Source organism: Lemur catta, chromosome 3 (assembly GCF_020740605.2).
Source record: "Lemur catta isolate mLemCat1 chromosome 3, mLemCat1.pri, whole genome shotgun sequence".
NCBI lineage: Eukaryota > Metazoa > Chordata > Mammalia > Primates > Lemuridae > Lemur > Lemur catta.
In genome coordinates, this window is record NC_059130.1 from 92,430,396 (window position 1) to 92,453,795 (window position 23,400).

The 23,400-nt window shown below is 46.3% G+C and overlaps 1 protein-coding gene across 8 annotated transcripts in view; it reads right to left on the reverse strand.

The window, feature by feature from the left end:
- The window catches only part of MAST2 (microtubule associated serine/threonine kinase 2), a 196,118-nt gene that overhangs the window by 10,663 nt on the left and 162,055 nt on the right, over positions 1-23,400 (reverse strand). For 5 of the 8 annotated variants that reach the window (XM_045545520.1, XM_045545527.1, XM_045545521.1 and 2 more), the window contains 11 exons: positions 21,764-21,839; positions 18,820-18,840; positions 16,949-17,027; positions 14,591-14,745; positions 12,314-12,389; positions 9,752-9,961; positions 4,355-4,456; positions 2,131-2,263; positions 1,303-1,364; positions 961-1,046; positions 247-455 (listed from right to left, as the gene is read on the reverse strand). In XM_045545520.1, the coding sequence (XP_045401476.1) occupies positions 247-455; positions 961-1,046; positions 1,303-1,364; positions 2,131-2,263; positions 4,355-4,456; positions 9,752-9,961; positions 12,314-12,389; positions 14,591-14,745; positions 16,949-17,027; positions 18,820-18,840; positions 21,764-21,839 (1,209 nt within the window). The remainder of the gene's footprint in view (positions 1-246; positions 456-960; positions 1,047-1,302; positions 1,365-2,130; positions 2,264-4,354; positions 4,457-9,751; positions 9,962-12,313; positions 12,390-14,590; positions 14,746-16,948; positions 17,028-18,819; positions 18,841-21,763; positions 21,840-23,400) is intronic. The other 3 variants (XM_045545523.1, XM_045545522.1, XM_045545526.1) reach the window with 1 other exon arrangement.

The window sequence follows — 23,400 nt, forward strand, 5'->3', positions numbered from 1 at the left end:
ATCCTGCCCGAGTGCCTCTCATCACAGCTGACACGGGCAGCCTCATGGGAGAGGCAGGCAGCTTTGTGCCCGCTGTGGCCAAAGGCTCGCCGTGCCTCTGAGATCCTGAGGCAGAAACCAATGCCAGAGAGGGCTGCGGAAGCTGGGCCCTGAAACTTTACCCCTGTACAAAGCTGCTGGTCCCTGTTTAGGACTAAGTCTCAGATTGTGCCTTGGCCTCTGTGCTAGGCCACCTTTCTCCAGTACCTTCGACATACTCCATCACCATACACAGGTGGCGCTTGGTCTCAAAGGAGCAGAACATGCTGACCACAAAGGGGTTCTCAGCAAAAGTCAGAATGTCGCGCTCCACGAAGGCTTGTTGGATCTGGTTCCGCAGGATCAGGTTCTGCTTGTTGATCTTCTTCATGGCGAAGCGCTGCCGGGTAGACTTGTGCCTCACCAGGAATACAGCCCTGGGAAACACAGCCCATCCCATCCCCATGGCCCCTTAGCACCGAGCTGTGCTCTTCACCACCCAAAATGCCTTCTCTCACACCTTGATTAATGCAAGGAACAAGGGAGCAGGGGTGTGCATATTAACAAGAAGGATTTGGGACCTCTGGCCCATAGAGCTCTTAAATTTCCTAATAGACAAAAATCCTGAAGACATAGCTCAATGCTTCCCTAGAGCTCAGGGAAAAGAGGAGTGCCGGGGAGAGGAGGGGTGTTGGGGGCAGGAGGGATGCTGGGGTGTGGAAGGGTGCTGGGGGGAGGAGGGGTGGGAATCTTGCCTGGAAAAAGAACAATGATCAGATGTCAGAGGAAACTGAACTCTTGCCTCCCCAGGAGGCTTCATGGAGGGACAGTCTACCCCGAGCCATTCACTGCCCAGAAGGCTGGCATCACACACTCTCAGATGGAAGAGACCAAAGGCTGAATCAACTTTGGTCCCAGCCACACTCTGAGCCCTGCTTTTACCCATAGGCGCCATTGCTGATAAGCTTAATGGTTTCGAAGTCATCTTCAGAGGGCGTCTTTTTAGATGGAAGGGATGCCCTGCGGCCCTGGAAGACAAGGGGGAAGGCAGGAGGCAGGCATGCTTCTCAGAGCCCACACATGTGGGGAAGCTGTGGCCTCAGCATCGCCTCAGCTCAGCCCTGCTGTAGCCTCCTGCCCCTTCTGCCTCAGGAGCAGAATGACTTCTCAGACAGTGTTTGCAGCCACCAAACTCCCCTACCCTACCCCTCCGCTTCAGACATTCTCATAAAGAGAATTCATAGCCCTTTGCTTGGGGTTAGAGCAGAAGCTCAGGGTCTTTACCTCAACTGAATCATCTGTCTCTGGAGTGTCAGGACTGTCATAGCTGCTCAACTGGGCCATTTCTAGAAACCAAACAAGGACACGAGAGAAAAGCGTATGAGGCAATTTCAGGCAACTCAGTAGGACCCCTCAGATCACGTAACAAGTGCATGTCGGGTAGGCATTAATGCTTTCTGTATCAGCCTAGATGCAAATCCAGTTTGATGGCTCTATTCTCAATGTAGTCATAGCTTTCAGATGAGGAAACAAGCCAAATACCATTGCTACTCCTATTTCTAGAAGTCCAGTGCCATTCACAAGGTTTGGCAAGTTCTATGAACCTGGGACCTGTCCTGGAAAACAAGACCTAAGCTGGGCTACTAGTGCCCATCCTGCAGCCAAGACTGCTTTGCTGGATGGGGCTGGGAAGCAGGGGAGGCTGGAGCAAGACACCCACAGACCAGGGCATGGTTCACGCAGGAGCCCAGAAGAACAGAGATATCCTCAGAAGCCCCAAGTCGAACCACCCAGACACAGGAGGATTTATAAGGTGGCCAGCAGGAGAGGTAAGTACACAGAGGAGGTGACCATTTTTGCAAATGTGGTTGTGGTCCTTTGTTGTTAAACTTTTTTAATCTGAGGTTCTAAATGCAACCCAGTTGGGCCCAAGGCAATCCAGGTTGGTATATATCAGGCAGATGTGAACAGCAATTCCAAGGAAAGGCTGGTCTGTCACAGGGTGTCTCCTATAGTCCCCAGGCCCCTAGCCATGTCATAACCATGTCTAAGCTAAGCCTCTCTGCAAGGTGCTGTTAGAGCTCGCCGGCAGCCACCAGGAAGGATGCTCACCCTCTAGGGGGTCCCGTGTGAGGCCCAGCTGGCTAACGATGTAGCGGGGAATGTCACATTTAATCCCTTGTCCCTCTTTGGCGTGGCCTTCAGCTGCTTCTAATAGGTGGTAGAACTCTTCAGGGTCAAACTCCTGTACCAGGGGAGAGAGGGAGTCCGTGGTGAGAGATTCAAGTGAAGGCTGCCGGCCTCTGTGGTTTTACAGCATATAGCAGAGTGAGATGAACAAGAAGACCTTCTCCTGTGATGGGACAGTCCCACCCCCGAATACCCAGCAACAATATGATTCAGGGATCATGGGAATGGAGACAAAGCTGTCTTACAGGTCATCTCCAGATTGGACATCCTAAGCATATGCTGTCTTCCCAGAAAGAAGGACCAGAGCTTTTGGTTTCAAGAGAGCTCAGTCTGTTCACCTGGTTCCAAGCCTTCTGCCAGCCTGATGGCATTGTCAGAAGTGTTTAGATGCCCAGTCCAGAGCAGTCCTGCACACACTCAGTTATGGTTCTCAAGAGCTTCAGCTCACAGCCCTATGGTGCACGCATACCTTCAGTATTTACTGAGCACCTCCTGTGTGCTAGGGGCTGGAGATCCAATGCTGAACAGAGCACTGTCCTTGCGCCTGCACATAATAATGAGGGTCTCACTTACTGAGTGCCTACTAAGTGCCACAATCTGGGTGAAATCCTTACAGCAACTCCTTGACCTCGGTGAGGAAACTGAGGTCCACAGGAAATGCAATGACTTGTCCATGGTCACAGAGGTAGGAAGGAGCAGAAAACCAACATTCAAACCCAGGCCTGATTCCAAGCCCCTGCTCAGCCATGGCCTTTATGTTCTTGAGGGAGGGGCTCTCTGCTTGGTCACAACCCTAGGCCCCTGCTCTTGCTTTCATCCCCTCTGGCCCCACTGTTTTGGAGAACTATACTATACTATATCTGGATATAATCTAAGCCAGACCTGGAAGTCATCTTAACTTCTTAAACTTCCCCAGCCCCTAGCTGGTCAGGATGTCTATCTCATAAATACCTCTTTAATGCATCTCTGCCTCTCTGCTCTCCTACCATTGTCCTAGTTCTGGCCGCCGTGTCTCACGTGAGTTGCTGTGTGTGCCTGTGCACTGGTTTCCCTGGCCATCCCACTCTCTATTCCAATTACTATCCATGTTGCGGCCAAAATAATCTTTCTTAGGACTCAGCCTGATGGAATATTTAATCAGAAATAAATAGGAACCAACTACTGATATATGCAACAAAATGTATGAAATTTCCAAAAACATTACACTGACTGAAAGAAGTCAGAACATACTATATGGCTTCATTTACATGAACCTGTATAATGTGCAAACTTATCCACAGTGAAAGAAAGCAGGTAAGTGGCTGCCTGGGCGCAGGAGGGGAAAGGACTGATGACAAAGGGGCACAAGGGAACCTTCTGGGCTGATACGGATATTCTCCAAGTTGTCCCCAAGTGGCCACAGGGACAACGTAAAACTCCTGAGCCAAGAACCAACCCCCTCCCTGATCTCAGCGTGGCCTGCCTCCCAGTTTATCCCCCGACTTGCTCAAACACACCCTCCATGCCACTGAATACTCTCTCCCAGATCCCCACCTGGCAAAGTCACACTCACCCTTCAGGTACTGAGTAAGCCTCACGTCTCCTAAGGGCCCACGAATGTCCACTCTAAGCAGGACTAAAGCACTTCCTTCACCATGTTCCTGCTGCAGCTTGAACTGACCTCAGTTGTACCACTTCTTACAATATTATAATTATTATTTCCATGTCCTCCTGCCTTAGCCTCCCTAACTCCACTATAGAGGAAGCACTGTGAGATCAGGACTCTTCTTTATTCACGTCTATACCTCCAGCATGAGGTAGGTACTAAGTGGTAAAGTGTAGCTGAATGATTAAATGAAGGACTCAATTTGTCCAAACTCGACTGGCCTAAGCTCCTGATGCTCCCTGGCCCCAGGGCCCTCACTAATCTGGAGCCTGCATGGCATGGGGTGGGCCAGACTAACACTGCCCCCAGCCACACCCCTCAGGACCACCTGCTTGTCCTCACAGGATGCTGTTTCGCCCCCCAGTGCTTGCAAATCATGTTTAAATAAGGACCTCAGCAACAGAGATGGCAGTGGGTATCACCAATTTTGCTATCAGCAGGAAAATTCCTTTAAAGTCCCTCTCCAAATCTCCCCACCTAACCTTCCCAGAGTCCACTCACCAAGCATTCCAGGAGCCGAGCTGGGCGGGCAATGACGATCATCAGCTTTTTCACCAGCTGCATCACAAAAGCCACCTCGTTGCTCTCTGAGCGCTCATGAGCCTATAGAGAAGACAAAGGTCACTTCAGCAATCCGTTGGCCAGCCAGTGTGGTTGGGCTAAGCAGGACCCGACTGGGCAGAGCTGATGACAGGGAGAAACGACCTGGAGTATAGAAAGCTCCACAGAGCCAAGAACTCAGAGAAGGGTAGTCAGCTGTAAGAGGGGCAAGTTGCTCCTCAGGAACCATTTGAGCTTTGACACCAAGGAATGTCACACAGACACACAGCTTTACCTGCTTCTCTAGCCAACAAGCTTCATTTACCATCTAGACACCAGCTCAAGGGGCTACTCTCAGTGGAGCCTTCACTGATGTTCACTTTCCACCCCAGACAGACTGTAAGGAATAGAGAGACCTCAAAGCTAGGGGGTGACATGACCAGACAGGTATGTCAGAAAGGTCGCTCTGGCTGCAGTGTAAAGGCTGCACTACAGAGGGCAAGACTAAAAGCAGGAAAACCCATTAACAGGCGACTGCAATAATTCAGAGGAAAAGGCCTAAGTCAAGGCAGCAAGAATGGAGACAGGTGGGCAGACTTGGGCTGCTGCAGACAATGGGGTAGACCTGAAGGGTGAAAGAAGCAGGAGTAGAAGGTAACTGCTGTAGCTTTAATTTTAGGGAAATTTCAGTGAATAGATGACACTAGAAGAAGATAAGCCACTTAGGTGAGGATACTGCATTTGTGATAGAGAAAGAGCAGCTAGGCAGAAAACATAAGTTCAGTTTTGGACTTGCAGACTTTGAGGTTCCCACACTAGATACTTTCCTGGGTTATCTCCCTGGCCTGGGGAGACTCTCTTTTTTCTGGGAACTGCTCTGGTTTCTAGGAGCCACATTTGTACAGTGTGGCTGCACCTTCCCTCCCACCTCCAATGGCTGACCAGTGTGGATTACTTGCCTAGGAATTTAAAAGTAGATAGAAAGACAATTGTTCAAATCACTGTGGCAGAACTATGTAAGAACTGTGAAAAGGCCACCATGGAGATGGAAGAAAAGCAGCACACAAGAAAAAAAAAATACAGAGATGAGAAAGGGAGAATGAGCGCTTCCTGAGCTCCCCTTCTTGCGGCCTTGTTGTACTCCTAGCTTCAATTCTCTAAGACCCACTTTTTTTACCCTTATAATTAGTTTCCCATTAGTGCTTAAACTATTCTAAGTGAGATTTCTATTACTTGCAACCAAAGAACATGAACCAATATGGGGAAGTCAAAGTGCAGGAGTCCAGCAAGCAGCTGGGGCTGCTGATCCGGGGCTCGGGAGAACTGTCAGGGTGGCAGTCGCACGTAGGAGTCCTCAGCAACAGAGGAAAACTCAAGACATGGGAGCAGAGGAAGCTCATCAGGGAGAGTGTGGAGGAAGGGGAAAGAGGAGAACAGACCTTCAGGATGGTGCTCATGAAACACTAGCATTTAAGAGATGGGCAGAGGAGGAACCTAAGAAGAGGCAGCAAGACCGGTGAGAACAGGGAACAGATGACTGGGGGAAATGGTTCAACAGGAGGTATTCGCTGTGTGCTGCAGAGAGGTGAAGGAAGACTAGGACTGAAAGAGGCCACAGGATCTGCCAATTGGCCAACTAGTTCCTTGGTGACTTGTGTCTGAACAGTTTTAGTGCAATGGTCGAAAGGCAAAGTAGAAGACAGAAGACTGAGTAGTGAATGTGTTACAAGGAAAGAAAAACAGCAAAATATTAAATTTTAAATTAGATATTTAAGTATTGGCCGGGCGTGGTGGCACACGCCTGTAATCCTAGAACTCTGGGAGGCTGAGGTGGGAGGATTGCTTGAGGTCAGGAGTTCGAGACCAGCCTAAGCAAGAGTGAGACCCCATCTCTACTAAAAAAAATAGAAAGAAATTAGCTGGACTTCTAAAAAAAACATATATATATATACGAAAAATTAGCTGGGCATGGTGGCACATGCCTGTAGTCCCAGCTACTCGGGAGGCTGAGGAAGGAGGATTGCTTGAGCCCAGGAGTTTGAGGTTGCTGTGAGCTAGGCTGACGCCACGGCACTCTAGCCCGGGCAACAGAATGAGAATCTGTCTCAAAAAAAAAAAAAGATATTTAAGTATTAAATTAAATTTCAAAATAACAAACAGTCCCCTGCCCCCAACAGACACATATGCACACACAAGAAGGAAAAGATGTAATTATTCCCTTTTCTTTTTTTTGAAGATTGAATACCTGCGAGCTCCCTTTTCTATGTTCTGTTTGTGTGTACCGCACGGCACTATCATGTCGTTTTATAGAGTTGTCTCTGTGCTGGGCCTAGTGAGTAGAGAGGCTGTGTCTCCTCCTTGTTCCTCACACGCTGGGCCTAGCACAGTGCTTCCCATACAGCAGCCATCAGTCAATGTTTGTCGACTCAATGCTGGAAAATGCATGACTTTAGGCTCTGGAATGAGACAAACCTGAGTTTGGGCTCTGGTTTTGCTACTTAAGAAATGAGTTACCTTGGGCTAACTTAGCCCTTTCAGGCTTCAGTTTGCTCATCAGTAAATTTAGGGAGTAATAACAGTATCTTTCTTATAGGATTTTGAAGATTAAATTAGATAAATTAAATAAGATAATGCAGTATCTAGCATGTATTAAGTGCTCCATAAATGCTACTGATTTTTACTATTTTAAATGCAAATCTGACTGTGTCATTTTTCAATTTAATACCACTGAATGGTACCCCACTGACTGCATGATAAAAGCTAAGCTCCTCACAAGGCCCTTCATCCCCCGGCCCCCAGTCTAACTCTTCAAATTCATCTACAAACTTTTCCCTGCAGGCATCTTTTACTCTAGCCATGCCAAACTACTTTATCTGCAATTTCTGCAATGTATCATGTATCTTTACACCTCTGTGAGGTTGTTCATACTATTTCCTAGCTTCAATGAACCCTATCTACTTGTCAACACTCAACCTTCCCTGGACTTTCCACGCAGAGTCAGCACACCCTCCTCTGTGCTCAGAACCTACCTCTCTTTAGAGCTCATCAATCACATTGTACTATAGCAGATAAAGCGAGAGAATTCACATAAAGCACTCAGTGTTGTGTCTGGCACACAGCACACATCAATAAACGATACCTGTTATTTTTATTGCAAGTACATGCTGATGGGTCTGTAACCCCATCAATGACAAATTCCCTAAGATAAAGCCTACATTGAATTCTTTTCTGTATTCCAAGGGCCTAGCAAATTAGGGAACAGATGAACAAACTGGCTCCAAATTCAGTGCTCTTCCTACTGTACCAAACAACCTACCCCCAGGTGCAGTTAGTCTGAGAAAATGCCTGAAGGTTTTGGGAAAAGCTCTGACTTTAGCATTTTAGAAGATCAATTTTAGATGTACAAGGCAGCTTTCAAGTTACTCTACATTAATCCTTTACCTGATGCAGTAATCCTTGATTCCTAAATGTCTCTGGGGCACCCCAATTTATTGCTGGCAAAGTGTTAGAAAGTTATTCCTGGCCAGGTACAGTGCTTCAAGCCACTAATCCCTGCACTTTGGGAGGTAAAGGCAGGAGGATCACTTGACGCCAGGAGTTGGAGATCAGCCTGGGCAACATAGTGAGACCCCCATCTCTAAAAATAAAAATTGGTCAGGCATGGTGGCGCGTGCAGGTAGCCCTAGCTACATGGGAGGATGAGGAGGGAGGATCACTTGAGCCCAGGAGTTTGAGGCTGCAGTGAGTGAGGTACCACTGCTCTCCAGCCTTGGCGACAGAGCAAGACCCTGTCTCTAAAAAAAAATAATAATAATTTTAAAAAGAAAGTTATTCTTGAAGAGAAATAAATAGCTGCCAGTGATTTTCATAGATCTTTGGCTTTCTACAGTCGTATTTCTACAATGTTTGAATTTAAATATTTTCTTTGAAATCAGAAAAAGGCATTTTTTGTATAAGGAAGTACTTTTTTACCTATTAAATCAAAATTTTCTCACTGTAACTCCTGTGCACTGGGCCAGTTATATCTTTTAGGGGCACAGAGAACAATCTGCTATCTTTTACCTGTAAGAATCCTTCCAATATATTTTTTTTCTTTTTTGAGACAGGGTCTCACTTTGTTGCCCAGACAGGAGTGCACTGGCCATAATCACAGCTCACCACAACCTCCAACTCCCAGGCTAGAGTGATCTTCCCGGCTCAGCCTCTGAAGTGGTTAGGACTACAGGTACATGCCATCTGGCTAATTTTTTCTTTTTTTTAATTTTTTGTAGAGAGGAAGTCTATGTTGCTCAGACTGACCTTGAACTCCTGGCCTCAAGTAATTCTCCTGCCTTGGCCTCCCAAAGTGCTGGGAGTGGTGTGATCCGCTGTGCCTAGCCAATCCTTCCAATATTTGACAGCAATAATCATGACCATCTTTAGTCACCCTGTCTCTAGATTCATTTGTTCTCTAACAAAAATTTTTTTTCAATTCCTTGCTCCTTCTAATTTCTGGATGAACACACTGAAGTCCTGTTTGATCATCAGCCCTGGGCTCTCAGCTCAGCTGGTACTACTCCACAGATAGGTCCTGGGTCTGGAGCTAGTAACAGTTTCTGGACTGGGAAATTCTCTAGTGACATGAAGAGCTCTAGGGAGACAGGCACGCCTCCTCTCCCCAAAGTGTACTAAGGTACAGTATGGAGCAGCTGTGATCTGAGTGGGAGGGTACCTGGGCACCTTATTTGAGAGGTCAGCAGCAAAGAGAACACTGGAGCATGAAGCAGTGGCTAAGAATTCAATGTGTGCTTTGGTCTTGGCCATCTCTGGATTACTTTACCTTCAGCCTCTTAGAGATTTTTCAGACTGGGAAGGATCAGATCTCTAAACATGTAAGTCCTAACTCGAGAACTTCTCACCATGCAAATGGAATGTCACCAAATGGATAAATCCACAGTGCAAGTCTTGGACTTGCTTTCCCTTGGCTGAGGAGAAACAGTCTGAAGGCCCTGCTTAAACCAATATTTCTAGTAGAAGAGAGCCTACCACAGCCATTGGGACCACTTTTTGGCTTTGCATAACAATCTCCTAGTCAAATACTCATGAACAATCAATGTTGGAGCTTCAGGCAGAGTAATATAGCTTTGGATTTAGAAAAGAAAGAACTCATAGAATTGAGTTCCTTTGACACCAAGCAGGCTTCTCTCAGTAATGCAGGCGACTGAGGAGGAATCTAAGTCCACTGGCACCACACCTGGGGGTGGGTGGCAAGCAGGGAGGGAAGACTGAGACCACCACTAATGCTCGGATCTCAGCCTGGGACTAATAATCCAATACCACGTGCAGGTTTCACCAAAGCCCCAGCATGAGGACACTCACATCTTGCAGAAGTTTCTCCAAATTCTCTTGAAGTTCGTAGAAATAGTGTGATGTAATGAGGCCACTCCGAGATTTATCCAGGCAGTCTCGGGCCATTTCAATCACTTGATGATGAATAAAGCTCAGTGCTCCATCTGCCAAGGGCAACACGCTGTCTGGAGTGTTGGAGGAAATGAACTCTGCCAGTCGCTCTTCCATTTGTGCAGTGGCCTGGGAATAAAAGCAAGAAAAGAGACATTTCCCTTCTAATCTCAGCTCAGTTGGAGCTAAGCCTGAAGGACCTGGTAATAGCATAATAATGGGCTCCCTGTGATCCTGTTTCCTGACACTGTATCTGGAAAACCTGATAACTAGAGACAGGGAAAGATCACCTTCAAGTCAAGATGCCTTAGCAGTACATTCAAGGCCCTCTACCACCTGGTTGTGCCCATCTCCCACCACTCCCTGCAGAGCAAGCTCTTTTGCTCTAAGGACACGGAAGTGTTTGCTGTTTTCCTCCTTTGCTATGCTGTTTCATGCCTGTCTTTGTTCATGCTGTTCCCTGTGTATGGCTTTTTCACCCTGCCAAGTCTGCTTGGTGTACTCCTAAGTCTTCTAATCTCAGTTCAAGCATCATAACTCTTCTGAGGAGCCTTTCATTCCCCCAGACAAACTAGGGTTTCCATTCCTCCGTGCTCTCACTGGACCTCCCAACTGTGCAAACTTAGTGTATACACGTTGCTGATTGTTAAACCTTTCTCTGGACTAGGAAGTTCTTCAAGTCAGAGACAGTTTTATTTATTTCAGGATCCTCTTACTTAACCTTAGGACCCAAGGGAGCTAAACGGATGTTCAGACAACATTTACTGAAGGTGTGAACCTGCCTGGTCACAGACTCCAAGTTGGGGCGGGGGGCTTGTAGATAGGAACGTGAACAGAGTCTGCATCCCCAGCACAGCAGAACTGAGGTTTGATTCAGAAGCCTCTTGGGGACCTAATTGCACAGTCACGTCAAAATGACAAACACATTTAAGTTCCTAGCTGCCCATCTAGGAATCCTTTGCCACCAGGTAGTGATTTCTGATTTCCAGTGTGTGTTTAGGCAAATGTATACATACCTGCATATCTATGTGGTGTGTGTGGAGAGTGAGAGAGGAAGAGAGAGAAAGAGTGGGAGTAGGGGAGGGAGAAGGCAGGCAAGGAATCTCAACACATTTTCTCTAACAATAGTTCATCTTACAGGAAGGACTTAGAGACTTGCATATGAACACAAACATGGAATACTAGAATGACAGCAAGTAATTAACAAGGAGGAAGAAACATGTGAGATATATTTCTCAACTCTATATACTCCCAAATTTCATTATAAATGACCAAGTACAACAAAATGTATTCCGAGCTGTCCGTTCTGCCCTCTTCTTTACTCTTAAGCTCTAGTGCCCACCGCAACGACAGAAAGCACGGATCACAGGGCACAGGTTCAGCAGAGAATAGCTGACACCCATTGAGAGCTTATTATGTCCTGGGCACTGTTAGGAGAGCTTAATGTTCATTAATCCTTACAAACTCCTGAATTGTAGATGAGGCAAATGAAGCTCAGAGAAGTTAAATATTCTGTCCAGGGCCATACAGCCAGTAAATGGTAGAATGAGATCTGAATTCACTCTGGCTTCAGAATCTGAGCTCTGCCTCATGACTATGCTTCACTGCGTGTGTCAAAAGGGAAAAGCACAAGGGTTTTACATCCTGTCCCTAAGCCACCATGTATGTCCAGGAAACTGTATCTGAGCCTAGACAAAGAAACTCCCAGGGGAGCAGGGAACCACATGCTGCACGCTCCAGATTGAGATGAACAGACAGACTCAGGGGGGTCTGAACAAAGGATGAAGAGAGAGGTGTTAGTGCCCCATGCTCTCTGCTGTCGTGGATGTCAGCCCACTGTTCCCCTCTCAGACAGAGCCAGCTGTGCTCTGCAGGAACAGGGTTTCTCTTCAGAAGGCCAGGGCAGAGTGCATAGGCATGTGGTGGTTAAAAAACACAAAAATCAGTGGGAAACAAGGTCCTACTTCCACATACAAGGAGGCTCACAGCCAAACTAGAGTTGTGTGTACTATTTCTCAGGACAGCAACCTGCCTTCCTCCCGCAGCATTTTCCTGCTTGAAAATGCGAATCCAAGTGTCAGCAAGCAACTCTGAGCTCTGTCTCCCCCACCCACTGCTCGCTCCAGCCTTCCACTTGCCAGTGCAGCATACCTCTGTCTGTGCACTCTCTGTGTGTGGTAATGCATGCTACTTAAGAAATTTGTATTGGATCAAGGTGCTACCAGAGGGCAAATCCTGCAAAGGGTGAACCCTGACTCGTGGATCCTCATGTGCACAATGAGGAATAAATTCTCCAGTTCTTTCTTTCTCCTTCTCAAGCAGTCTAAAATCCCTTGTCCTTCTCTTGAGTGACTTTCCGTTCTTCTTGATTACCCCTGGAGGCAGCGCCTCATTCTCTCACTCCAGAGTCTGCCCGTAGGGGCTGGCTGTAGGCAGACACCCTCACGGACATCGCCAGTCTCCTTCTAAATGGAGCCTTACCTTGGGAAATCTTTCTTTGTACACATGATTCATCATTATTATTTCACTGTCAAAGGAAACTGGGGATCGTCCAGGACTAAATAAGAAAGAAACAATTGTTACTTTAGGGTTGTGGAACTATCAAGCAGGAGGACAGCCACTCCCAGAGCCCCTGCCCCTCCCACTGTCTTCAGTACCCCGCACACTCCCCACTTAATGAGTACTGAGTTTCAGAGCCTTTCTTATTCCTGCAGTTCCAGTGTACCTTACTCAGTTCAAAATAGTACCATCTGGAGCTGAGCTATCTTCCTGCAAGAAGCTTGGCTTTCACAAAGACCTCTGCCAGGGCCTGGGCAGGCCTAGAAAGGAGGCTCCTAAGTCCACTGGTGGCTTTCCTAAGATGACTTCCCCCAGGACTCTGTGTCCTTTTAGTTTTGACCAGTGGGGTTGTGTACACCCCAGCATGTTCTAGGAATCAAAGCAAACTACCACCAAAGCAAGACTGTGTACACCTGTATTTTTTCTCCAAACTAGCCGCAGCCAATGGGACTAACCTAGGCTTTGACCTAGGGGATGAATGAGGACAATCCAGGCTGTTGTGAGTTACAAGTCTGGGTCATTCATTGCAGGGAGTCAACATGTTTTCAGCCTTAATTTATTATCTTCCCTAATAAGCTAAATCTTCCCCTCTAGCCCATGTATGGTTACATCTCCTTAAAGGATTTCAAAGTTTGAGCCACACAACTGAATGGCTATTTGGGTCCTGTCCAGTTTAGTGTCCCTGACATGTGATCCCAGCTGGGTTAGGTTTAGAATTGTTCCTCTCTTTCTTCCCTGGAACGGGCCATGTTTTGCCTGCTGCATTGATGCACATTACCAAGGATTTAAGAGTAATATAGCAGGGATTTCCCTGAGCATCATTGTGAGCCTCTCAACCTCAGTTGGCCTTGAGCTGGGCACCATGGCACACACCTGTAGTCCCAGCTACTCGGGAGGCTGAGACGGGAGGATAGCTTGAGACTAAGAGTTCAAGAACAGCCTGGGCAATACAGCGAGACCCCATTTCTACAAAAAATTCAAAAAATTAGCCAGGCATGGTGGCCCACGCCTGTAGTCCCAGCTACTCGGGAGGCTGAGGTGGAAGGATTCCTTGAGCCCAAGAGTTCAAGGCTGCAGTGAGCTACGATCAGGCCACTGCACTCCAGCCTGGGTGACAAAGTGAGACTCTGCCTCAAAATAAATAAATAATTAAATAAATCTCAACTGGCCTCAAAGGTACCTTTTACTGGGTGTGGGTTGCTGAGATCACCAAGACTCAGGTGTTCCTCTGTGAGACAAAGAAAGATGCTGGAGACCCCACACTCACTCCTTTGTATTCTTGATCCTCTGCACTGACGTCCTAGTCATCATCTTCATCAATCTCTGAACCTGAACCGTGGTCTGGCCCAGCGTACTCCCTGTCACTCATCGTGCCAACATTACCTGAAGGGATTCTTCCTGGAAGGCACTGCTCCTCTGGGATCCCCATGTCCCCCTGCCCCTCCGCCCGGTCATTAAAGTCATGCTTATTTTAATCTCCATTGTCTTCCTTAACCTGGAATTCTGGCACAGATTTACAGCTCAAGCCAAAGAGGACGGACAATTAATCTAAGGAATTCACAAATAAATCAGCTGTTAAGATTTGCTTAGTTTGACAAAGATGGGCCCAAGTGTTTCCAGGAATAAAGATAGATTCAGATGGGCATATAATTCTGCTTTTAAAATGGGCTAGCAAGTCAGCTACCTGTGTCTTCAGCTGGCCTAGCTCATATACCCCGGGCCTACGGGTTCTGTAGCCAGATAACCATCAGAATTGATGACATCGTTACTCTCCTTTCACTGAATGGAGTCTAAAGTATACTCCTACTGCTAACTACCTTTAAAGGGAAAAAGAAAGGGACCACTTGACAGCATTGTCAAATATCTCTTGGGGTGATAGGCCGAGCAGTACCTGAAGCCAAAAAGGGACTGAGCTTTGCTAGACTTGACTCACTTAAGCTGGCCAGTGTGCTATGTCAGGGGTCATCAAGCTACAGTCTACAGACCAAATCGGGCCAACTACTTTTTTTGTAAATGAAGTTTACATTATTACCTGAGGATGCTTTCACAATACAACAGCAGGGCTAAGCAGCTGTGACAGAGCTATATGGCCTGAAAAGCCTCTCTCTTGGCCCTTTATAGAATAAGTGTGCCAACCCCTGTGCTGTGCAAACAAGCTGAGATCCAGGTCTGGGGCAGTGGGCAGAGAACACTCCTCACCTGAGGCTGCGGGAGCGGGGCCGCATGGCTGGGGACTGCCGTCCCTCCTCATCTGGCACACTCTCTGTGCTGAAATGCTTTGTCAAGAAGTGCAGCTCATCAGCTGTAGGCTGGAAAGGCAATTGATGCAGCTTCTCCTGTGAGGAGCATGATGACTAGAGGGGAAACATTAAGAGACAGCATTAAAGACATGTCCAAGGGTAGTCCAGGAACACAGAAGGACTGAAAGTAGTCTGGGAATTCCTGGTCAACATAAACCCAAAGCAGCTCTTCTTTCCCCTGCTCCCTTTACCCTTGACTATGCACGATCCTGTTCACCTCTCCCCCTTCAGAGCCTTTGGCCCTGAGGAAGCCAAGACACTAGAGTCTTTAGGAGTTGTGCAGGGAGTTGGCCCCAGACCTTCCTGGGCTGTGCGAATTCAGTAACTACCTAGGAGCCTGTTTAGGTGGTAAAAAGTAGATTCTTCTGCATGGATCCTTGCCTTCAATGAAACTTCTAGCTAGCTGGAACAGTAAGTCATTAATAAATCATGCTTCCTGGCTCAGGACAAGTTCTAAGTATCCTTGGCTGCAAATAACATCCCCTTAAGTTTTCCCTTCCACAACCCTGAGGGAGCTGCCCCAAGGATGGCTCAGCAATGTTCCTTCTGGCCATTATCCAGAGGAGAACTGGCTTTGTTGAGGCTGTGTCCATAATTTAGGGACATCAGCAGGCAGGAAAATCCAGCAGGGAAGAAAATTACTTTCAGATCTCAACCCAAAGAATGGACTTGACCTGAAAATCATCAAGAATTCTAAACACAGCTTGCGATGGGGGACTGCTGACGAGACCGACTGCGCCAGGCCATCTGAGGGAGTGCCACTGCTAGTGCTGCCACAGACGCCCACAGGCCCAGCCAGCACTGAGGCGACCCACTCGGGCCCAGACCGGGGACTCCCCCTTTACCTGACAAGAGTGGCGAAGACAGAGGGCAAGTCGAACACCGTCGGCCCAATTTCAATTTACCAACTGATCAAGGATCTCAGCTTAACTATCTAAATCCACTTAGAGTCAAAGCTGCAGCCACACTGAGAGAACTCTGCTGCCACAGGGTCAATACCAAGTGAGAAATCAGCATTTTCTTTTCTTTTTTTTTTTTGGCTAACAGTGTATGCTTTCTCTCATGAAATGCTATAATATGCGAAGTTATAAACAGCTAGTGGGAGGTCTCCACAGGGCTTGGCCACATTTTTATAAATGATTTGGATCAAAGCTGCAGAAAGTATCCTCGCTCAACTGCAGCGAACATGAAGCTGGTGGAGCGATGTAACTCATGGTAGGAAAAATTGGTATTTTAAAGTATCCCAGTAAGCTGGAGTGACAGGATGATTCTTTTAAGATGTACTGAACAGGAATATTTCTACATCTATGAGACGTTTACCTTGGGTTGAAAATAATCACTTGTTTGAGTAAAGGATTATGGGGAAAAGGGTAAAAGAGCTTAAGCTTAACAACTGTCAAAGCCCAGTGAGATCTTTGGATTAGTTTAAGAGTAATATGCAGGTCAAAGAAGGAAATGATACTCCTTCTCCCTGCTGGAGATTCATGAATAAAGATGGGAGGCGGGAAGACCTATGAATGCTGAAAAAAATGGGGGTGGCTTATCAACTATGCAGCCTGTTTCTGTATGGCCTGCAAAGCCTAAAACACGTCCTACGTATTTGGCCCTTTGTAGAGAAAGTTTGCCAACCCTGTCATCCTGGCTTTAAAAAAAGTTACTCAATGAGGATGACCCATTTTAGGGTCAATTGTGCATAACAGCAATTAGCACATCTGTTGTGATTTAGGCTAAAACCTTCTCTAAAAGAAATATAAGTAAACATTTTAGAGACAGGTCCAGCCTTTTGCTAATACACACCAGGCTTGGATATCAAATAACAATCACCCTTCCATTCTTTATTGAAAAGAAAATATGAAAAAAAGAGGGAGAGTGTCTAACAAATCTTTGGGACATGGGAAGGGTGATCTGTTCTTGGTTGTAGTTCTAGAAATAAGGTTGGGGGGAGTAGGGCAACCATGCTTAGAATCCCCCATGCCTGGCCTCACTGGCAAAGCCAAAGTCCATTCTCAAGCCCTCCTCTGACTCCACTAGGAGAGAGTGCTGGTTAATCCTTTCTGAAGGTACTAATGGGTCTGGCTATGGCCCTGAAGGGTCACCAGCCCTCTGGCCATGCAGCAGCATCCCCAAGCAACCCATCTGAGTTTGGCTTTGGAGAAAAAGTTGAGAAGCATTTTGGAACACTGGATAGGGAGCAACAACCCGCAGGGAAGTACTTCCTTAGGGCAAAGGAGGCGTGGCCACAGATTTGGCTACTTACTGAGACAGTGGAGCTCGGAGTGTTGGTTCCATAGCCTGAAGAAGGCAAAGAGGCCAAAGACCAGCGCCGTCCATCAGTTCTGCATAATGAAAGAATATCAGGCAGTTTCTACAGGACCCACCCTGAGCCCAGGACCTGCCTACCTGTCCATCAGCATTTCTGGGGCAATTGATTCCCGGGTGGGCTCTTCCCTGTCTCAAGACAGCACTGCTTGGTCCAATATATGCTTTCACATCTCTTGCCTACATGGGGCCTATTGTATGTTTTCACCACAAAGACAGACATCTCTCTATATAAGGAGTCCATGACTTTCAATAAGAATAGCTGTTATACAATACTGTAGTTTTGTAATAAATGTTTTTATACTCTCAACTTATTCACTGTCAGAGAAGCACTAACAGAGGAATCCAGCTAAAGGCATCATCACAAGGACAGAACTGCCGCTGAAATACAGCCGCTTCCTTTTTTGAAGGTTCCGTGTGAAGGGCTCTTTGGTCTTTCCCAGGCCACTGGGTTGTCAACCAGGAAGAAGTAGACCATCATCTGGGTCTAACCAAATATCAATCAATAGCAAACAGTTACAGGCTGCCTAGGATCCATCATGACTCCTAAACCCAGACTTTGAGAATGTCTGCCAAAGAGTGACAGTAACTTTACAAAAGAGGAGGGAGGTGACAGACCCTTGGCTGTTTATGAGGCTTTGGGGGAGACTTCTGCTGCTCTCAAAAGGATGTGCCCCAAAGCTCTCATCACAAAGAACCACAGCTATTTGCTTTACCCTAGAGGAGAAAGACCAAGCAGGTATCCAGTTTATATCATGGACATGTGATTCTTTGCTTGGACTGTGGGATGTGATGTAAAGTAAAGTATTCTTTCTTGTGGAGCTTGCGGGTACAGCCTGCTCTGGTTGAAGTTGGATGAAAACTTCTTTGCAGCTACTCATAGAACTTAGAACATCAGCAGTGGAGGATCTTTATAGGTTCGTATCACAATTTTTAGAGAAAACACTAAGACCCAGAGATTTGGGTGATTTGTTGAAGGCCTCGGAGTTGTGGCAGAGACAGGGAGACAAAGAAGCAAAAAAGAATAAATCTTGCTGGGGCTTTTCCTTGTGAAGTGCTCCTCCCCTCTCCCCCACCAATATCTAGTGGCTTTCCAACTCTGCTCTGTACGGGGACAGCCACGGTTCCATGCCACATGCACATGACTCAAACTTCATGCCACCCAGGCAGCAGCACATGTACATTATAACTCTGCTGGAACCTAGTCTCTGAGGCACAGAATGTCCAGAAAGGTGCTCAAACATGATGTTCTCTCTGACCTCTCTGTTGGGTCCTCGTAGCTCTAGACAATAAAGCAAGTAGATCCCAGGAAAAGAGATGAGACAAATATTACTCAGAGATGGACTTCCAAAACTCCTCGTCAAATACACTTTTTCATATGTGATTTTTCCTCCTTTAGATAGAAATGGAAACCAGCTGCACAGCAGCTATTTCTCTATGTAATGAAGAGCAGGGGCCACCAGAGTCAGAAAGCAATGCCACCACAGGATGTCTCTATTCCCTCTGTCTGGTCACTTTCCTGGGTGACTGAAAAGGTTGTGGGAATGACGGTAACTTGTCCCTATGCTCAAAAGCTTAGAACTATTCAGCAATTCCTGTTCCAATACAGGAGCTCTGAGCCTTGGTTCCAGCAGGTAGAGGAGATGCCTTAGGGTTTCTTTGCCAGATAAGAAAGGCCCAATGCTCATACCCACGTTCAGAGAAGGAATCATCACACAACCAGTTCTCACCAAGCACAAAACCACAAACCACACAGCCTGGCCATGCACAGAGTTCCCCAGCCCCTCTTCCCATCACACCCACTATTACCTGTCTGCTCTGTGTCCATGGCTGTAGTGAAAAAACATACATCAGAGTGAGAACCAAAAGGAACCAGAGAGAGTGATCCTTTTGACTCCTGACGTTTGGTCTAGCTTGGCACAGGCAAACCTTCTGTTTAGGAATGTGTGGTAGTTTGAAGTGAAATTGTAGGACTGATGGGTCTATCCTTAGCATTTTATTCAATCTGTCTTTTTTTTTTTATTTCAGCTCATCTTGGGGGTACATAAGTTCAGGTTATATACATTGACCATGTCCCGCCCATCCCCCTGAGTCAGAGCCTCAAGCGTGTCCATTCTCCAGACAGTGCGCCTGGCACTCACCAATCTGTCTTTTGTGTGATATTCTAAACTACCATGATCCTGTAAGGGTCCAGCCTAACCTCAGTAACCTAGGAACAAACAATACTTGATACCCTGTTTGGCAGGGCTGAAACACTCCTCTGCACCCCCACCAATAACTAGCAGTTTTTCCTACTATGTTCTATAAGAAGGCAGCCCAGATCCATGTTCCGTGCGCACGACCTAAATGTCAGGCCACCCAGTACAGACTCGTTTGGGTCTCAGTGGTAATGCCAGGCTCCAAAGCCCCTAGTTGGTCCTACTCCTGAAGCCCAGGGAATGAAGCAGACATAGGGCGTCAATGGAACATGCCGTTGCCTCTGCCTGGAATGGTCTACACACACCTGGGTCCTCATGCCCAGCATGGCAGATGTTCATCCTTCAGAGAAGCTTTATGTGACCACCCAGGGAGACTCTCCTGCCCTATTTCCTCCCTTCCTGTTCTTTCATGCAGCATCATGTTCTTTCCCGTCATGGTGCTGTCCTAGTTTATACCCAAATATTTGGCATTTGTGTGTTCATTTATTGTCTGTCTCCTCCAGCATGTATTTGATTAATAAGCACTGATTGAGTACTTATTATGTACCAGGAAACACAGCTTTCAACAAATTAAGGTATCCCTATTAAAGATTTGATTCTGGTTGAAGTGAGACAGAAAACATGCAAATAAGAAAATATCAGGTACTGAAAAATGCTAGTTTGAAAATAAAACTAGATGATTTGGCTGGGTGTGGTGGCTGACGCCTGTAATCTCAGCATTTTGGGAGGCTGAGGAGGGAGGATTGCTTGAGGCCAAGAGTTTGAATCCAGCCTGGACAACTTAGTGAGACTCGTCTGTACAAAAAATCAGAACAATTAGCTGGAAGTGGTGGTGCATGTCTGTAGTCCCAGCTACTCAGGAGGCTGAGGCAGGAGGGATCGCTTGAGCCCAGGAGTTTGAGGTTGCTGTGAGCTATGACGACACCACTGCACTCTAGACTGGGCAACAGACTGAGACGCTGTCTCAAAAAACCAAAGCAAACAAAACAAAACCCTTCAGATTGAGTGTAAAATAAGGAAGACCTCTCCAAGGAGGTGACATTTGAGATGACACATGAATGATAAGGATGAGTTAACTAAGTGAAGATCTGAGGGGCAGCATTCCTCACAAAGGGAACAAGTACACAGACTCTACTAGACTGCAAGTTCCAAGTAGGGACTATCACTATGTCTATTTTGTTACCACTACATAACTAAGCACCCAACATAGTGCGTAGCTCATAGCTGGTGCTCAGTACATAAATTTATTGGATGAATGAGAAATGAGTCAGTGCCATCTATGGAGATCTGGTCACAGGTCCTGCTGCCCCAGCTCATACCTACTCTGAGGCTACAGTTCATACACAGTCCAGGCAATTAGTCTTTTCAGCTGGGCTAGAAAAATAAATGCATCAATCCAGCATATTCTTTTACTGTAAGTGATCCCACCTGGATCTTAGATGCGTCTATGGAACAAACCTGGGTGAAATTTGTTTTAAACAAAGCAACTGGGTCAAGATGGGCACCCAAGTCAGCCACCAAACATCTCCTAACCTGTTCATGTTCTTATCAGCTACAAAGATTCCTGGAGAGGAAAGGAGCTGGATTTCTTCTGGGTTGTCATTTGAATAGTGAGTTAACACTGTTTCCAGCAGTCTGTTCTTTTTCTATTAGGCCTTTTTTAAAAAAATAGTCTAAGTATTAAAACTTCTCTGGCTTCAAGGTGTACTATATTCTCTATCCATTAAAGGTTCCAGATCTAGAACCATAATTTTTTTGGAGATTTTCATACTAGAGACTAACCAAGAAAAATTTTTAAAATTAAAAATAATAAAAAAATAACTGCCAACAAAGAATCGTAGAAGTTCTGAAAAGAAATCATTTGTGTGTGGAGCTTAGGTCTGTGATCGGACAGACTCATCTCATCAGTTCAGGCTTCTCCAGGCGATACTCTGGCAAGGGGCAGGGCTGTCAGGGTTGTCACTGTGAGCCAGAGATAGGTTTATATCGCTCCCTCAGAGGAGAGATGTGGTAGGAGGAATAAAAGCAAGGCTCTGCATGCACCAAACCATTCTAAATTCATGGAGGGATAAGTGAAGTCCTTGTAGTTTCTTTATCCACCCACATGAACCCCAGCTCAAGGCCAAGGAGAGAGGCACTTAAAGCCCTTCCAGCCCCTTGGAACTAGCTGAGTGAGAGGACTAAGTATGTAACTTTGGATCTTCCTGGGAAGGGAGCCCATTCTCTCATCAATCACCCTGGGACAGCTCTTAATTCTTTGGAAGACCCTTAGGACATCAGGGACTTGTGCTTAGGATTATAAAAATAAATCCACCTCTAATACCCACTCCCCCATTCAAACATTCAAACACAAATACATAGAGCACCTAGAAAGCAAAACTTGAACAAGATGATTACAATCTGGCTAAAGGAAGCAAAGAGGGAGTTTTGATGGCTGGTTGCCCAAGATAATGCACTTGAAAGAGTAGTGACTTAATGGAGAAATCTGACATTTGACTAACATTCATGCAAGTGCCACATGTGTTGGTCACAGATGAGGTTTTCTATCAACTTACCTACGGGCAGGAACAAAAGAAAAGTGAGCAGGTGCACTTGGAGAGAAATTCCGGGGACTGTCCAAAGGACTGTTACCTGTGGATGGGGAAAGGAAAAGAAACGCTCTGTGAGGTTTGCTTCCTTGGAGGGCTGATATGACCTTCAGGCAAGAAATCTTCCCCCAGCATCGGCAATTAGCCTGTATGGTTATTTTCTCAGGTCTACCATCAGTTTAATGATTCTCTTCATCAAGTTTCACAGCCCAGAGGTTTTCTCCCTTGTTCACAAGGTGTCTATAACAACCCATGTCTCTCACACATCCATTCCAGATCTACCAGCAACTTGCCTATTTCTGCCCTCCTAACAACATCTCAGACTCCAATCTGTCAAGCTAACCCAGGGTTGTCACTGTGAGTCATCTGAAAGCTTAAAGGGCCCATTCAGTGCAGATGGTATAGCCAAATGCTCAAGCATTTCTCAAAGGGCAACAGGACTACTAGTTAAAAGTTTCTTGCACGTGTATCTCTGCATAGTGCACCCAAGGGCTAAATCAGGAACATAAGTGCTTTAAGGCGAAACAGAGGTTCTGAGGTAGGGACTCAGGATAGCAGTGTTTCTTAAAATAGTGCACGATCAAAATCCTCAAGTCTGCAGAGCATGCCCAACTTCCTCATGGTATAGGAATTACCACCATCTCTTTATTAGTTTTCATGTGTCCCTATAACTTGCTAACTTAAAGCTCAGAAGGTTGGAACAAAACTGGGTACTTACCTTTCTTCTAATCACAGTAGTTCTTGAACCTAACTAAGCCTGCCATACTTCTCTGATCTATCTTCAAACTTGGGGCTGGTACTTAGGAGCCCCTAGTTGGCAGAAGTTGTTAACGTACCTCTACCCAAAAGGCCGTGTTGAAGTAAGTACCATACACCATGATGTGATGACACCCACCTACCCACTTAGGTGCTCACCTCTGTGAACCAATGTTGGCTATGAGGAACTGAAGATACCCAGAGACCTAGTAGTTTAACGTTCCCTGGCTTTCTCTCGGACAGTTTGTTTCCTGCATAGGGTATGGATGCACATAGGTACCACGAAGATGCCCTATTGTTTCCCATTATCTCTATCCAATAGGGCCTTGGATAGCGCTTAGTGTTTTTCTGTACAGATCTAATAAAAACTAGCCTCTCAGTCAGTGCTCCTACTACCCTGTGCAGCACTCTGTATCAGCTATATAAAGGCATTCTCCTTAGTTGAACTAATTAGGAAGAGGCATTTTAGCTTCCTCTCATCCCCAGGTACATAAAATGTACAACTTTATCCAGTGGGTTTGCTCTCCACCTAGTACCAACTCTGGGTTTTCCATGGTCTGTGTCGGGGCGATCTCTTAGGACCTATCCTCACTTCCTGGCTAGCACAGGCCACCAGGATACAAGAAGTAATCATGAGTAGTTGCTTGTTCAGCCAGGGCTTAATGAGGATCAGGCCTCCTCAGCAGGATCAAGGCATGTTTCTTAAAAAAAAAAAAAAAAAAACTGTTCCTTTTTGATAGTGTTACCTCAAAGACTAACAAGTACCTACAGTTTAACCTTTGACATATAAAGCTAGATGCCGTTTGTTGGTTCCCAAAACCACTCAGCTAAAGCCTCAAGGACATGAC